The 16933-nt window shown below is 45.6% G+C and overlaps 1 protein-coding gene across 1 annotated transcript; it reads left to right on the top strand.

Annotated features, from left to right (window-relative positions):
- The first annotated feature begins 338 nt into the window (after window positions 1-338).
- On the top strand, window positions 339-4655 carry LOC122933714. The gene is made up of 3 exons (XM_044288681.1): window positions 339-1133; window positions 3487-3523; window positions 4529-4655. Exons 1-2 carry the CDS (start codon window positions 399-401, stop codon window positions 3493-3495), a joined length of 744 nt encoding a protein of 247 aa, XP_044144616.1. The 5' UTR covers window positions 339-398; the 3' UTR covers window positions 3496-3523; window positions 4529-4655.
- The last annotated feature ends 12278 nt before the right edge of the window (window positions 4656-16933 follow it).

The raw sequence follows: 16933 nt of genomic DNA, 5'->3' as shown, positions 1-16933 counted from the left end.
TATACTGGACCCTCAATTGATTTTTCCAGAATCTCTTTCATGATCCTCATTTCATTCACATGAACTTACAAATGTTTCCAATTTATATAATTTCTTATAGATCCCTTGACAAAGGCCAGACATATGGCCGAAACGTTGGGACATGCTATGCAAGTTTGATTTGCTTCTACCCGGATGTATCAATTATATATGTGAATATATGAATATATGAAATGAAATGATGTAAAACATCAACATATAATTAAATTGCATCAAAACTACTGTGGTGTGCCACGAATTTCTTCATTGTACTACGTGACGATCCTTCGTCCTCCGTGGGCACCCATTACCCAATAGGGTGTGCGGATCTCATCATCCTCTATACTAACGAATCTGCAGATTCAGCACCCCAAGGTCAGATGTCGTCAAATACATTTTCATATGACATCGAAACCACGAACAGTATCATCTCCCAAGTCCAGTTTGGCAACGACTTTCTACAGATTCCAGCTCAGGAATGGAAGACTCGAGACTACACACGCGACCTGCGTAGATTAACCTCTTTAATATTACATTGCAGCACCCTCACGGAGTACCACAAAAATAATCGTATACCGAGAGGTTTACGCTCGCATCTACGTCCGACATTATTCAAGGACGACGCCGACTTTTGTGACCGCTTTGAGAACATTATTAACAAGTGCTCATTCGATCTCATGTTACTAACCATTGACAAGGCCCGACATACTATAGAGGACCTTCAGAAACAAATCACAGCAACGGAAGAACAATTATCAAGTATACTACCCACGGAAGAGTGGACAACATTAAAAGAAAAAACATCTAAACAAACTTCCGAATACCAGAAATATACAGAAGGTACCAAAAGGGCGAAATTTATCAGGGACGCCGAGGATTACAGGCTAAACAGGGTATACAGATGGCGCGACCTCAATCCACAAGCAGGCTGGGACAACAGAAATCACGACTTCTCCTCAGGACAAAGTTCATCCGGTTCAGAAAGCGGAAGGATCAACACTCAACGCCGCAGGCATTTTTTAGGACGAGGACAGAACCGTTACAGACAAGGAAGAGGCGACCGCGGAGAAGTCAGAGGAGGAGATCCCGACAATCGAATCCTGACTCGATCACAGGTAATATGAATAACTTAGTGATGAACATTTCTTCTGTCATTCTCTCACCTGCCCAAATTTCAGTATTGCAAAAGGGCCTATCATTCTGTCCCACCACACCACTAAATACCTTTCTTTTGGAACAAGAACTGCAACGGTTCTACCGAACCATCAGACTAAAAACACATTTTGGCCAGGGTGATCAACAAAATGTGGTACATGGTGGAAACATGAATGATGCATTGGCACTACAAACATTGGGTCTTAGGAACAAGAGCTCCTATATGCCTCCTAAATCATACCACCCAGTTAAGACCTACATCTCATTCACTAAACAAAATATACAACAGACCCTGGATTCCTACACCAGGGGTGAATTTAAACATTCATCTAACTTGACGGTGGAAGAGCGGAGAGCTATAAAAGAATTACAAACAAATACAAAAATCATGATCAAACCAGCAGATAAGGGAGGGGCCATAGTGGTCATGGATAAATCAATGTATATCACAGACATCTCCAACCAACTAAATGACCGAGACACATATGAACCCCTCACAACTGATCCAACTCCGAACATTGCTAAAAAAATTAAAAACATACTCCAACACTATCAAGAACAGGCAATCATAGATGAAAAAACCGTAACTTTCCTGACAAAACAATACCCAATCACGCCAGTTTTTTATACTCTTCCAAAAATCCATAAAAACCTCAATAATCCACCAGGGAGACCAATAGTTGCTTCTACAGACTCTATACTATCACCCCTGTCCGTTTATCTGGACAAGATCTTGACCCCCCTCATTAAGAAATCACGCTCCTTTTTATTAGACACTCAGGACTTCATCACCAAATTAAGTCAGAGCACACCTACAGTGAACACTATACTAATAACTATGGATGTAAATAGCTTATATACATCCATTGAACACCAGAAGGGCATTGAAGCAACAGCCAATTTACTCCAAACACAATCTATACTCACTGGCCAACAACAAGCATTTTGTCTAGCCCTTCTCTCCACAGTACTATTTGAGAATTTTTTTCTCTTTGGCGACACGTTTTACATGCAGAAACGTGGTACCGCGATGGGGGCGAATGTGGCCCCCCCGTACGCAAATGCTTACATGACCCATTTCGAGGAGACATATGTATACCAACATCCTCTTTTTCAGCAACATGCTCGAGTGTGGTTACGCTTCATAGACGATATTTTTTGTCTATGGAGCGGACCCACATCTAGTGCAGAAGCCTTTCATCAGTATCTCAACAATATATATCCTGAATTAAGCTTCACCATGCAAATTGATAATAATCAAATTAGTTTCCTGGACACCCTAGTACTTAAAGATGAAGTTGGCAACATAACTTTTGATTTATACAATAAACCGACTGATAGAAATAGCCTCCTACTATATTCTAGCAACCACCCAAAAGCCACCAAGAAATCACTACCACGCTCCCAATTAACTCGGGTAGAACGCATTGTCAGCGATTCTTCCATAAAGGCAAAGAGACTAGACGAAATGACTAAGAAATTTACTGAGAGAGGCTACCCTGATCATTCTTTTACACAGAAACCTAAACCCTCAGGTACGACTAACTCACAGCCACAATCCTCTAGACGTATACCTAGTATACTCACATACCATCCTTTAACACCAAAAATACAACATATACTTAAACGACACTGGCATATACTGACACAAGCCTATCCAGGGATAACAGAGTTTCCAAATTCCGCCATTAACCTGTTACAAACGCACTAAAAACATAAGGGATGGATTGGTCCGAGCAGACATTGGACCCCAGACAAAACTTCCACGCCAGAGGTTTCTAGGTCCCCCACAAACGGGCACTTTTCCCTGCCTCCATTGCGCACAGTGCTCAAGTGTGATTAAAGGGAATACAGTGACACACCCACATTCGGGCAAACGTTACACAATCAATGACTTTTTTACATGCGATTCCACGAATGTGGTTTATCTTATCAAATGCCCTTGCGGACTTATGTTATGTGGGTGAAACCACCCAGCATATCAGAGATAGGATATCGAAACATAAATCCACCATAAGAACCAACCAACTACTTCTACCAATCCCTGCCCACTTCAAGGAAAGGAACCACCAGATCTCATCTTTGAGATTCCAGGTATTAGAACATATTAAAACCCCACGTAGGGGTGGAAACCAGATACTATTGCTTAAACAACGGGAATCATACTGGATCCATCGCCTGGACACACTGAGCCCCAAAGGACTAAATCGGGAATGCGATTTCTTCTTTAATATATAATGGACTTTATATATCAATATTGTTGTATCTTATTTGTCTAGTTTACTAACAATGATTATATGTTTCTCCTCACAGATTCGATAGAATTGGAATATAGATCTAGACCATATGGGTGAGAAACCACCCCCCCCCCTACCTCCCTTCCCCCCCTTTCCTTGCCCCTTTCCTTTTCCCTCCCTCCCTTTACCCCATTCATCCCCTTTTCCCCTCATCCACATAACCTAGTAATCATTAGATATTAATAGTATATATTAACATTATTATATACCATTATCTGTGACTATCATTAATAATTGTTATTCATGATATAATGTTATCCATAAAATGGTGTTATCTATAATATGATGTGATTTTACAACCCATTAATGCGATGTCCTCATCTATGTGATTTCATTCTGTGTGATACTTGCGGCCTCCATAACTATACATATCAATCAGATTATATAACAACAGTGAACCATAGTCCCCTTAGCATAGCCACACACTACAATAGAGCTAACTATTTATGTGCAGGTTCCATCTTATGATATCTACAGTAAGGGCAACACATATGCCCTTATGTGACTAATATTGATCATTGCGCATGCGCCAACGGCATGACGTCATCGCGGACGCACGCAGCCACCATCTAGACAGTACACTCTAGCCTCCTTTATAAAACCCAGCGCGCCCCACACAGCGTCCACATCCGGCCGAATTCCTTACAGCTAACCACTTCAGGTAATTACTGGTCTCTTCCCTCTTCCTCTAGAGACTATTCAACGACTTGTACATTACAAACAGGCATCTAGGGACACCATATCAGGGGACTTATAGCCAGACTTCCTGATTTATATGATAAGACTTTACTTATGTATGTATATATTCAAGTGTTCCACTGACTTATAATTATTATGCTAACATATGATGCCACTATTGCTACCCCTTATATGCTGTCCGTCAATGCCTCACTGTGTCTTGCTGTAATGATGATACTCTTGGAATTATTTCCCCTTTAAGTTGCTTTCTTGCTTTGACATATACTGGACCCTCAAATGATTTTTCCAGAATCTTTTTATGATCCTCATTTCATTCACATGAATTTACAAATGTTTCCAATTTATATAATTTCTTATAGATCCCTTGACAAAGGCCAGACATATGGCCGAAACGTTGGGACATGCTATGCAAGTTTGATTTGCTTCTACCCGGATGTATCAATTATATATGTGAATATATGAATATATGAAATGAAATGATGTAAAACATCAACCTATAATTAAATTGCATCAAAACTATTGTGGTGTGCCACGAATTTCTTCATTGTACTACGTGACGATCCTTCGTCCTCCGTGGGCACCCATTACCCAATAGGGTGTGCGGATCTCATCATCCTCTATAATAGCAGAGAATCAGGCTTCACATCAGCCACCACTGTAACAGTCCATTGTCATATATTTAGGCCCAGGCACCCAGGCAGAGGAGAGAGGTCCCGTAACAGAGAATCTGGCTTCATGTCAGCAGAGAATCAGTCTGCATGTCATAGCAGAGAATCAGGCTTCACGTCAGCCACCACTGTAACAGTCCATTGTCATATATTTAGGCCAAGGCACCCAGGCAGAGGAGAGCGGTCCCGTTACAGAGAATCTGGCTTCATGTCAGCAGAGAATCAGTCTGCATGTCATAGCAGAGAATCAGGCTTCACGTCAGCCACCACTGTAACAGTCCATTGTCATATATTTAGGCCCAGGCACCCAGGCAGAGGAGAGAGGTCCTGTAACAGAGAATCTGGCTTCATGTCAGCAGAGAATCAGCTTGCATGTCATAGCAGAGAATCAGGCTTCACGCCAGCAACCACTGTAACAGTCCATTGTCATATATTTAGGCCCAGGCACCCAGGCAGGGGAGAGAGGTCCCGTAACAGAGAATCTGGCTTGATGTCAGCAGAGAATCAGTCTGCATGTCATAGCAGAGAATCAGGCTTCACGTCACCCAACATTGGAACAGTCCATTGGTATATATTTAGGCCCAGGCACCCAGGCAGAGGAGAGAGGTCCCGTAACAGAGAATCTGGCTTCATGTCAGCAGAGAATCAGTCTGCATGTCATAGCAGAGAATCAGGCTTCACGTCAGCCACCACTGTAACAGTCCCTTGTCATATATTTAGGCCCAGGCACCCAAGCAGAGGAGAGAGGTCCCGTTACAGAGAATCTGGCTTCATGTCAGCAGAGAATCAGTCTGCATGTCATAGCAGAGAATCAGGCTTCACGTCAGCCACCACTGTAACAGTCTATTGTCATATATTTAGGCCCAGGCACTCAGGCAGAGGAGAGAGGTCCCATAACAGAGAATCTGGCTTCATGTCAGCAGAGAATCAGTCTGCATGTCATAGCAGAGAATCAGGCTTCACGTCACCCAACATTGGAACAGTCCATTGTCATATATTTAGGCCCCGGCACCCAGACAGAGGAGAGGTTCATTCAACTTTGGGTTGCCTCGCAATATAATGTAAAATGAAAATAAAAATAGGATTGAATGAGGAAGTGCCCTGGAGTACAATAATATATGGTTAAGGGGAGGTAGTTAATGTCTAATCTGCACAAGGAATGGACAGGTCCTGTGGGATCCATGCCTGGTTCATTTTTATGAACGTCAGCTTGTCCACATTGGCTGTAGACAGGCGGCTGCGTTTGTCTGTAATGACGCCCCCTGCAATGCTGAATACACGTTCAGACAAAACGCTGGCCGCCGGGCAGGCCAGCACCTCCAAGGCATAAAAGGCTAGCTCTGGCCACGTGGACAATTTAGAGACCCAGAAGTTGAATGGGGCTGAACCATCAGTCAGTACGTGGAGGGGTGTGCACACGTACTGTTCCACCATGTTAGTGAAATGGTGGTGCAGTTAGCTGTGGCGTGTTGACAAAACTTTTCCACATCTCTGCCATGCTAACCCTGCCCTCAGAGGAGCTGGCCGTGACACAGCTGCCTTGGCGACCTCTTGCTCCTCCTCTGCCTTGGCCTTGGGCTTCCACTTGTTCCCCTGTGACATTTGGGAATGCTCTCAGTAGCACGTCTACCAACGTGCGCTTGTACTCGCGCATCTTCCTATCACGCTCCAGTGCAGGAAGTAAGGTGGGCACATTGTCTTTGTAGCGTGGATCCAGCAGGGTGGCAACCCAGTAGTCCGCACACGTTAAAATGTGGGCAACTCTGCTGTCGTTGCGCAGGCACTGCAGCATGTAGTCGCTCATGTGTGCCAGGCTGCCCAGGGGTAAGGACAAGCTGTCCTCTGTGAGAGGCGTATTGTCATTGTCCTGCGTTTCCCCCCAGCCACGCACCAGTGATGGGCCCGAGCTGCGTTGGGTGCCACTCCGCTGTGACCAGGGCCGGCGTTAGCACCCGGCATACCCGGGCAAGTGCCGGGGCCCACTGTTCCTTAAGGGGCCCACTAGTTTCCGCGGCCCCTTTAAACATTTTGACGTACAGTACTTTAACTTTATGCTGCTGCTGCGCTGCCATATCATAGGATCTCCAGCAGATCGGAAGAGGACTGGAGGAACAAGCACGTGATCACAGCAGGGGCGGAGCTGATCAGCAGCGGGAGCGCAGCTGAAGACACAGCCGAGCGCCGAAGAAACCAGGACTCCTGGAACAGTAAACCCGTGCATACTGTGACATCGCAAACTCTGATCTACAGTACCTGTTATATGGGCAGATCCAAGAATCGTTCCTTCAGTTGTGGTTCCTAAGATGGAGCTGACTTGTAAGAGTTTCTTTAATATCGACATTACCAGATTGTATTACATGCAGTACATTATAGGTCAGACACACAGTGACTTCCCATTCACCCAGGGCAGCAGTCAGTGTGAGATGTGAGTCCTGTGACGTGTGACCACTGACACCACACACCAGTAACATGAGGGGGTGGCTGCAGGGCTAATGCATGGTGTAGACCCCCCAGTATACCTAACCTCAGGCTACCACATCTAATGTAATGTATATCGATGAGAAATGCACAGCAAGCAGTAAAGCTAATATTCCTAAAGGCTTAGCAGCATATCCAGCCTCAGTCAGCAGTGAGTTACTGATAACTTATCACGGAAGTTATCAGTAATGACAGACTCACTCTCTGCTGATTGAGGCTGGACATGCTGCTGACTGAGCCTTTAGGAAAATTTGCTTTACTGCTTGCTGTGCATTTCTTTTCCTCATCCATATACATGTACAGAGGCGTATCTATCACGAGGCAAACAAGGCATTTGCCCGGGGCGGCACTTGCCAATGGGGCGGCAAAATGCCTTGTTTGCCTAGTTAGTTAACGTACACAAATACGCCAATTTTTTCTCCCCTTGCTTTGTCCGATGCTTGCCGATCCTTCACTATGCCGCTGCGAGCGGCAGCATCGCCGGCGCCGCATAGTGAAGGAGTGACTTACTTCCTCCTCCCTCCTCCTCCCGACCCCAGGTGTTTCCGCAATTTTCACCTACCCGGCCTTGCTACCCACGTCACTTTTAGTAGTGACGTGGGAGGTGCGTCTCTCCCCTCGGCTCCTGATTGGCTCTGCTGGGGGTTTGTCGGCGCAGGTGCGGAGGATTCCCCTGTAGCAAATAGTGCACGTGCACAGTGAGAGTGAGACTCATAAAGGTGGTATGAAGTCAGACTGTCTATGGTGGCCCTGGCCTCTCCTTGAGGCTGCCCCATACAGACTGTATGGGGCAGCCTCAAGGAGAGGCCAGGGCCACCATAGACAGTCTGACATACATACCCCCTTTATTTATTGGGGCAGTCACAAGGAGACACTAAACTGTATGGGGGCTGCCACAAGCAAATAGTGCACTCTGCACTGTGTCATAAATAAATGTGGTATGTGTGTCAGATTGTCTATGGTGGCCCTGGCCTCTCCTTGAGGCTGCCCCATACAGACTGTATGGGGCAGCCTCAAGGAGAGGCCAGGGCCACCATAGACAGTCTGACATACATACCCCCTTTATTTATTGGGGCAGTCACAAGGAGACACTAAACTGTATGGGGGCTGCCACAAGCAAATAGTGCACTCTGCACTGTGTCATAAATAAATGTGGTATGTGTGTCAGATTGTCTATGGTGGCCCTGGCCTCTCCTTGAGGCTGCCCCATACAGTCTGTATGGTGCAGCCTCAAGGAGAGGCCAGTGCCACCATAGACAGTCTGACACACATACCACATTTATTTATGACACAGTGCAGAGTGCACTATTTGCTTGTGGCAGCCCCCATACAGTTTAGTGTCTCCTTGTGACTGCCCCCGTCCCCGCCCCCCATACAGTATAACACAGTATAACGTCTCCTTATGTGTGCCCCCCGTACAGCTTGTATAATGTCTCCTTGTGCCTGCCCCCGCCCCCATACAGTATATCGTCTCCTTGAGGCTGCCCCCATACAGTATAACGTCTCGTTGAGGCTGCCCCCATACAGTATAACGTCTCGTTGAGGCTGCCCCATACAGTATAATGTCTCGTTGAGGCTGCCCCATACAGTATAACGTCTCCTTGAGGCTGCCCCATACAGTATAACGTCTCCTTGAGGCTGCCCCCATACAGTATAACATCTCCTTGAGGCTGCCCCAAACAGTATAACGTATCCTTGAGGCTGCCCCCATACAGTATAACGTCTCCTTGAGGCTGCCCCATACAGTATAATGTCTCCTTGAGGCTGCCCCATACAGTATAACATCCCCTTGTGTTTTTTTCTTTTAAACGGGTATTTATTGCAAAATATATATCGTTATCGCGATAAATTTCTTAATATTAGTATGCAAAACAGGAAAGGGTGGAGCCTAAAGAGGAAGGGGTGGGGTTTACAGAGGAAGGGGTTTGGCCGTGACAGGAAGGGGTGGGTCAAATTTATATTAGGGGGGTGCCCGAGTTTAGTCTCGCCTAGGGCAGCACAAAACCAAGATACACCACTGTACATGTTTATACATAATGTGGCAGCCCCACTCACTATGCGGTGCTGAGACAATGGATAGAGCGGACTGTGGCGGTGAGCCTACCCCATACACAGCAGGTGCTGTGACGATCTTACCATCGCAGAAGTGTCTGTCCCTGTATGTGTGTGTCTGTCTCTCCCTGTGTGTGTCACCATCACCATGCCCACAGTGTTCCTATATCTTGACGCAGCTGCATCGGGACGTTCTGTGCGGGGCCAGAAGAAGGAAGAAGAGGCAGCGCCACCAGCATGGAGTCCCGTGGGAGAGGCAAAGAGAGGCACATTATGGACGTAGGTAACACTACTGCATGATCTACACTAGTGTTATCTGTGGTTTTACATAGGACTGCAGGTAATACTGCCACATTATCAGAACTAGTGTTATCTGTGGTTTTACATTGAACTGCAAGTAACACTACTACATTTCTGTACTCAGATAGCCATCACTGTGTTATTTGTGGTTTTACATAGGACTGCAGGTGATATTGAATACTTTGTCTGTACTCAAAGAGTTATCACTATATAAGGGGGCCCACTGAGACTTTATCGCCCAAGGGCCCACATGAACCTGGAGCCGGCCCTGGCTGTGACCATGCTTCATCCTCATCCTCCTCTACCTCCTCCTCATTCTCGTCCTCCTCGTCCTCCAGTAGTGGGCCCTGGCTGGCCACATTTGTACCTGGCCTCTGCTGTTGCAAAAAACCTCCCTCTGAGTCACTTCGAAGAGACTGGCCTGAAAGTGCTAAAAATGAGCCCTCTTCCTCCTCCTCCTCCTCCTGGGCCACCTCCTCTTCCATCATCGCCCTAAGTGTTTTCTCAAGGAGACATAGAAGTGGTATTGTAACGCTGATAACGGCGTCATCGCCACTGGCCATGTTGGTGGAGTACTCGAAACAGGGCACACAGGTCTCGCATGGAGGCCCAGTCATTGGTGGTGAAGTGGTGCTGTTCCGCAGTGCGACTGACCCGTGCGTGCTGCAGCTGAAACTCCACTATGGCCTGCTGCTGCTCGCACAGTCTGTCCAGCATGTGCAAGGTGGAGTTCCACCTGGTGGGCACGTCGCATATGAGGCGGTGAGCGGGAAGGCCGAAGTTACGCTGTAGCGCAGACAGGCGAGCAGCGGCAGGATGTGAATGCCGGAAGCGCGAACAGACGGCCCGCACTTTATGCAGCAGCTCTGACATGTCGAGGTAGTTGTGAATGAATTTCTGCACCGCCAAATTCAGCACATGCGCCAAGCAAGGGATGTGCGTCAAACCGGCTAGTCCCAGAGCTGCAACGAGATTTCGCCCATTATCGCACACCACCAGGCCGGGCTTGAGGCTCACAGGCAGCAACCACTCGTCGGTCTGTTGTTCTATACCCCGCCACAACTCCTGTGCGGTGTGGGGCCTGTCCCCCAAACATATGAGTTTCAGAATGGCCTGCTGACGTTTACCCCGGGCTGTGCTGAAGTTGGTGGTGAAGGTGTGTGGCTGACTGGATGAGCAGGTGGAAGAAGAGGAGGAGGAAGCTGAGTAGGAGGAGGTGGCAACAGGAGGCAAAGAATGTTGCCCTGCGATCCTTGGCGGTGGAAGGACGTGCGCCAAACAGCTCTCCGCCTGGGGCCCAGCTTCCACTACATTTACCCAGTGTGCAGTGAGGGAGATATAGCGTCCCTGGCCGTGCTTACTGGTCCACGTATCTGTGGTTAGGTGGACCTTGCCACAGATGGCGTTGCGCAGTGCACACTTGATTTTATCAGATACTTGGTTGTGCAGGGAAGGCACGGCTCTCTTGGAGAAGTAGTGGCGGCTGGGAACAACATACTGTGGGACAGCAAGCGACATGAGCTGTTTGAAGCTGTCTGTGTCCACCAGCCTAAATGACAGCATTTCATAGGCCAGTAGTTTAGAAATGCTGGCATTCAGGGCCAGGGATCGAGGGTGGCTAGGTGGGAATTTACGCTTTCTCTCAAATGTTTGTGAGATGGAGAGCTGAACGCTGCCGTGTGACATGGTTGAGATGCTTGGTGACGGAGGTGGTGGTGTTGGTGGTACATCCCCTGTTTGCTGGGCGGCAGGTGCCAACGTTCCTCCAGAGGCGGAGGAAGAGGCCGAGGCGGCAGCAGCAGAAGAGGCCGAGGCGGCAGCAGCAGAAGAGGTAGCAGGGGGAGCCTGAGTGACTTCCTTGTTTTTAAGATGTTTACTCCACTGCAGTTCATGCTTTGCATGTAGGTGCCTGGTCATGCAGGTTGTGCTAAGGTTCAGAACGTTAATGCCTCACTTCAGGCTCTGATGGCACAGCGTGCAAACCACTCAGGTCTTGTCGTCAGCACATTGTTTGAAGAAGTGCCATGCCAGGGAACTCCTTGAAGCTGCCTTTAGGGTGCTCGGTCCCAGATGGCGGCGGTCAGTAGCAGGCGGAGTCTCTTGGAGGCGGGTGTTCTGCTTTTGCCCACTGATCCCTCTTTTGCTACGCTGTTGGCTCGGTCTCACCACTGCCTCTTCCTCCGAACTGTGAAAGTCAGTGGCACGACCTTCATTCCATGTGGGGTCTAGGACCTCATCGTCCCCTGCATCGTCTTCCACCCAGTCTTGATCCCTGACCTCCTGTTCAGTCTGCACACTGCAGAAAGACGCAGCAGTTGGCACCTGTGTTTCGTCATCATCAGAGACATGCTGAGGTGGTATTCCCATGTCCTCATCATCAGGAAACATAAGTGGTTGTGCGTCAGTGCATTCTATGTCTTCCACCGCTGGGGAAGGGCTAGGTGGATGCCCTTGGGAAACCCTGCCAGCGGAGTCTTCAAACAGCTTAAGAGACTGCTGCATAATTTGAGGCTCAGACAGTTTCCCTGGTATGCATGGGGGTGATGTGACAGACTGATGGGCTTGGTTTTCAGGCGCCATCTGTGCGCTTTCTGCAGAAGACCAATTCGGCCACCCAATTGACTAATGCCTGTACCTGCTCAGGCCTTACCATCCTTAGAACGGCATTGGGCCCCACCAAATATCGCTGTAAATTATGGCGGCTACTGGGACCTGAGGTAGTTGGTACACTAGGACGTGTGGCTGTGGCAGAGCGGCCACGTCCTCTCCCAGCACCAGAGGGTCCACTAACACCACCACGGCCATGTCCGCGTCCGCGCCCTTTACTAGATGTTTTCCTCATTGTTATCGTTCACCACAACAACAAAAATATTATTTGGCCCAATGTATTGAATTCAAATTCAGGCCTTTTTTTAACGACACCTAACACTATCTGGCTATCTATTTAGGTACCGTATTACACTAATACAGGCACAGCAGTAACCACAGATTTAGCTGACTATAAATTTGAGGCCTATTATTTAGGTGCTGGGTGACAGGTATACGTTTACAGACAGAATTAGACTGGGATATGCATAGTAGCGTGTGTGTGATGTTATTGAGAATGACCCTATGTGCACCTTGAATCTTATATACCCTTTTAGGGATAGATTTAAAGGAGGTCTGATACAGCAGAAACCACTAATTTAGAGAATTGCTAAATTGGGAATTGTATTTCAACCCAGAACAAAAACTGTGCTTTGACGGACACTAAATAACTTGACCAGCTACAGCAATAACAACAGATTTGGATGACTATAAATTTGAGGCCTATTATTTAGGCGCTGGGTGACAGGTATACGTTTACAGACAGAATTAGACTGGGATATGCACAGTAGCGTGTGTGTGAAGTTATTGAGAATGACCCTATCTGCACCTTGAATCTAATATACCCTTTTAGGGATAAATTTAAAGTAGGCCTGATACAGCAGAAACCACTAATTTAGAGAATTGCTAAATTGGGAATTGTATTTCAACCCAGAACAAAAACTGTGCTTGGACGGACACTAAATAACTTGACCAGCTACAGCAATAACGACAGATTTGGATGACTATAAATTTGAGGCCTGTTATTTAGGCGCTGGGTGACAGGTATACGTTTACAGACAGAATTAGACTGGGATATGCACAGTAGCGTGTGTGTGAAGTTATTGAGAATGACCCTATCTGCACCTTGAATCTAATATACCCTTTTAGGGATAAATTTAAAGTAGGCCTGATACAGCAGAAACCACTAATTTAGAGAATTGCTAAATTGGGAATTGTATTTCAACCCAGAACAAAAACTGTGCTTTGACGGACACTAAATAACTTGCCCAGCTACAGCAATAACCACAGATTTAGCTGACTATAAATTTGAGGCCTATTATTTAGGCGCTGGGTGACAGGTATACGTTTACAGACAGAATTAGACTGGGATATGCACAGTAGCGTGTGTGTGAAGTTATTGAGAATGACCCTATCTGCACCTTGAATCTAATATACCCTTTTAGGGATACATTTAAAGTAGGCCTGATACAGCAGAAACCACTAATTTAGAGAATTGCTAAATTGGGAATTGTATTTCAACCCAGAACAAAAGCTGTGCTTTGACGAACACTAAATAACTTGACCAGCTACAGCAATAACCACAGATTTAGCTGACTATAAATTTGAGGCCTATTATTTAGGCGCTGGGTGACAGGAATACGTTTACAGACAGAATTAGACTGGGATATGCACAGTAGCGTGTGTGTGAAGTTATTGAGAATGACCCTATGTGCACCTTGAATCTTATATACCCTTTTAGGGATAGATTTAATGTAGGTCTTATACAGCAGAAACCACTAAATTAGGAAATTGCAAAATTGGGAATTGTATTTCAACCCAGAACAAAAACTGTGCTTTGACGGACACTAAATAACTTGACCAGCTACAGCAATAATGACAGATTTGGATGAATATAAATTTGAGGCCTATTATTTAGGCGCTGGGTGACAGGTATACGTTTACAGACAGAATTAGACTGGGATATGGCCAAAAAATAACCACACTATTAAGGGTTAAATGCACTTGGTGACAGCTTGCCCCTGATGTAGTATATGGCCAAAAAATAACCACACTATTGATGGTTAGATGCACTTGGTGTGACAGCTTGACCCTGATGTAGGATATAGCCAAAAAACAACCACACTATTGAGGGTTAAATGCACTTGGTGACAGCTTGCCCCTGATGTAGTATATGGCCAAAAAATAACCACACTATTGATTGTTAAATGCACTTGGTGTGACAGCTTCACCCTGATGTAGGATATAGCCAAAAAACAACCACACTATTGAGGGTTAAATGCACTTGGTGGCAGCTTGTGCTAGCCCACCACAAGACACAAAATGGCCGCCGATCACCCCAGAAAAAAGTGACTGAAAAACGCTCTGGGCAGCCTAAAAACAGTGAGCAATACAATAGCAGCAGTTCAATCATCCACAGCTGCAGATCGATCTCTGAATGAAGTCTTTTGGAGGAGTTAATCACTGCCTAATCTCGCCCTAACATCGCAGCTGCAACCTCTCCCTATACTGATCAGAGCAGAGTGACGTGCGGCGCTACGTGACTCCAGCTTAAATAGAGGCTGGGTCACATGCTGCACTGGCCAATAACAGCCATGCCAATAGTAGGCATGGCTGTGACGGCCTCTTGGGGCAAGTAGTATGACTCTTGTTGATTGGCTGCTTTGCAGCCTTTCAAAAAGCGCCAAGAAAGCGACGAACACCGAACCCGAACCCAGACTTTTACGAAAATCTCCGGGTTCGGGTCCGTGTCACGGACAGCCCAAAATTCGGTACGAACTAGAACTATACAGTTCGGGTTCGCTCATCCCTATTCGTTATCAGCACTTTTAATCATATTGGGTTAATGCACACAGCTGGATATCAGCTCAGTTTTGTATGGAACTCAAAAAATCTATAAATGTCGCACTAGGACACTGAAACCACACCAGGTGCTCCTGTAAATTGAGACCACTCTCTCAATACAGCAAATAATGTAAAAATGGGTAAACAGGGCACTCACGGATAGCCGAGACCAAGTATTAGAAACAATTGTTAGCTTTTATTACTACAACAAATAAAGTTGATAAAACAATGTAGCACAATGTGGCACAATTATAATAGATAAAACAATGTATCACAGAAATCAATATCATAGGTGAGCTGTAGATAGAATATGTTGTAGTCTATTGACCAGCTGAAAAATGTTCAATGATGCGATCTAATATATCTCCAGTCCAATGACGTTACATCCGAAAATACCATCAATGATTCATTAACTGCAGTGTTTCAATTGAGAATGGCGGCGTCACGCCGAAGCAATATAGGTAGCGGCGTCCCGCTCCTGAATAGCTTGCAAAGAAAGATAATCCGTTACCTTTACATCGACCTGTAGTTCATCCGGAAATATCACTTTAAGCCTTCAGATGTTTTGTTCCCAGAATGTGCCTTTTGTTGTATTTTAGCACTATTCCATCAGGATATTAAATTCGGCTCGTTTTTTTCCGTTACGGTCGGTTAGTTGGTAACTTCAATATTTCAGTACAGCAATGGGGTGTAGCACCAGACGCGTTTCGGGGTCCAACCCCTTCCTCAGTGGCATCTGGAGATATATTAGATCGCATCATTGAACATTTTTCAGCTGGTCAATAGACTACAACATATTCTATCTACAGCTCACCTATGATATTGATTTCTGTGATACATTGTTTTATCTATTATAATTGTGCCACATTGTGCTACATTGTTTTATCAACTTTATTTGTTGTAGTAATAAAAGCTAACAATTGTTTCTAATACTTGGTCTCGGCTATCCGTGAGTGCCCTGTTTACCCATTTTTGTATGGAACTGTCTACCTTAGAGGTTCTGAGTTCTCTATTGTGGTTCCATATACATTTAGTTTTATCTAGAGACTAGTGTTGAGCAAATCGAAGCATTCAAAGTGGAACTTGATCCTAAGTTTAGGAAAAATTTGATTCACCACAAATCAGAATTCCCTTGTGCTTTGTGGTAATAAATCAAATTTTCCTAAAATGGTAGCTGAAAATCAAAAAATTAAACTCTCCTAATTTATTTGATTGCGAAGAGGCCGCCCGCTCCTGTCTTGATTGAAGAAAACCCACCAAAGGAACTGCAGCGAGCGTGAAGATGTCACCACATGATTATGCTGGCTGCAAGCGCACGGCCAGCATGATCACATGGAGACATCTTAATGCTAAATAATGGGGGGCAGCACAATCGACTTACCCTTTTATTGCGCCTGCTCTATACAATGGAAAGAGATTTGTGACAAAGTAACTCATAATGATTCAAATTTATTGATGAAGTTCGGCAAAGCTGCCAAATAGAATTTTTCTAAAACTTTGCTCATCTCTAGTAGAGACATATAGAGATTCTGTCTGTCGGATTTCAAATGAATCTGACAAACAAATCTCGGTTTGCTCCAAAGGACTCCACAGATACTGATGTCTTCTCCCACAGAAGCAGCACATCTAGGCTCAGTGCTGTACCAGATACAGACCATTACTGTTAGACCTTTTAACCAGTATAGTTCCATAATGTATCATAAGTTGGAGTAATCATCTCAAAGATCTCAATGGCTTGTATTCTCTGAAAAATAATTTTCTTTATTGTTCATAATCTGAGACATTTCTGAAGTTTATTGATGTACATTTTAAGGAGTTGACCACTTTCTGACTACT

Source organism: Bufo gargarizans, chromosome 4 (assembly GCF_014858855.1).
Source record: "Bufo gargarizans isolate SCDJY-AF-19 chromosome 4, ASM1485885v1, whole genome shotgun sequence".
Classification (NCBI taxonomy): Eukaryota; Metazoa; Chordata; class Amphibia; order Anura; family Bufonidae; genus Bufo; species Bufo gargarizans.
Note: the sequence above shows the minus strand (reverse complement) of the source record. Positions and strands in the feature narration are given on the sequence as shown.

Bases quoted from the DNA above. Each gene is read 5' to 3' on its own strand.
- LOC122933714 (XM_044288681.1), top strand. From the start codon at position 399: ATGTCGTCAAATACATTTTCATATGACATCGAAACCACGAACAGTATC.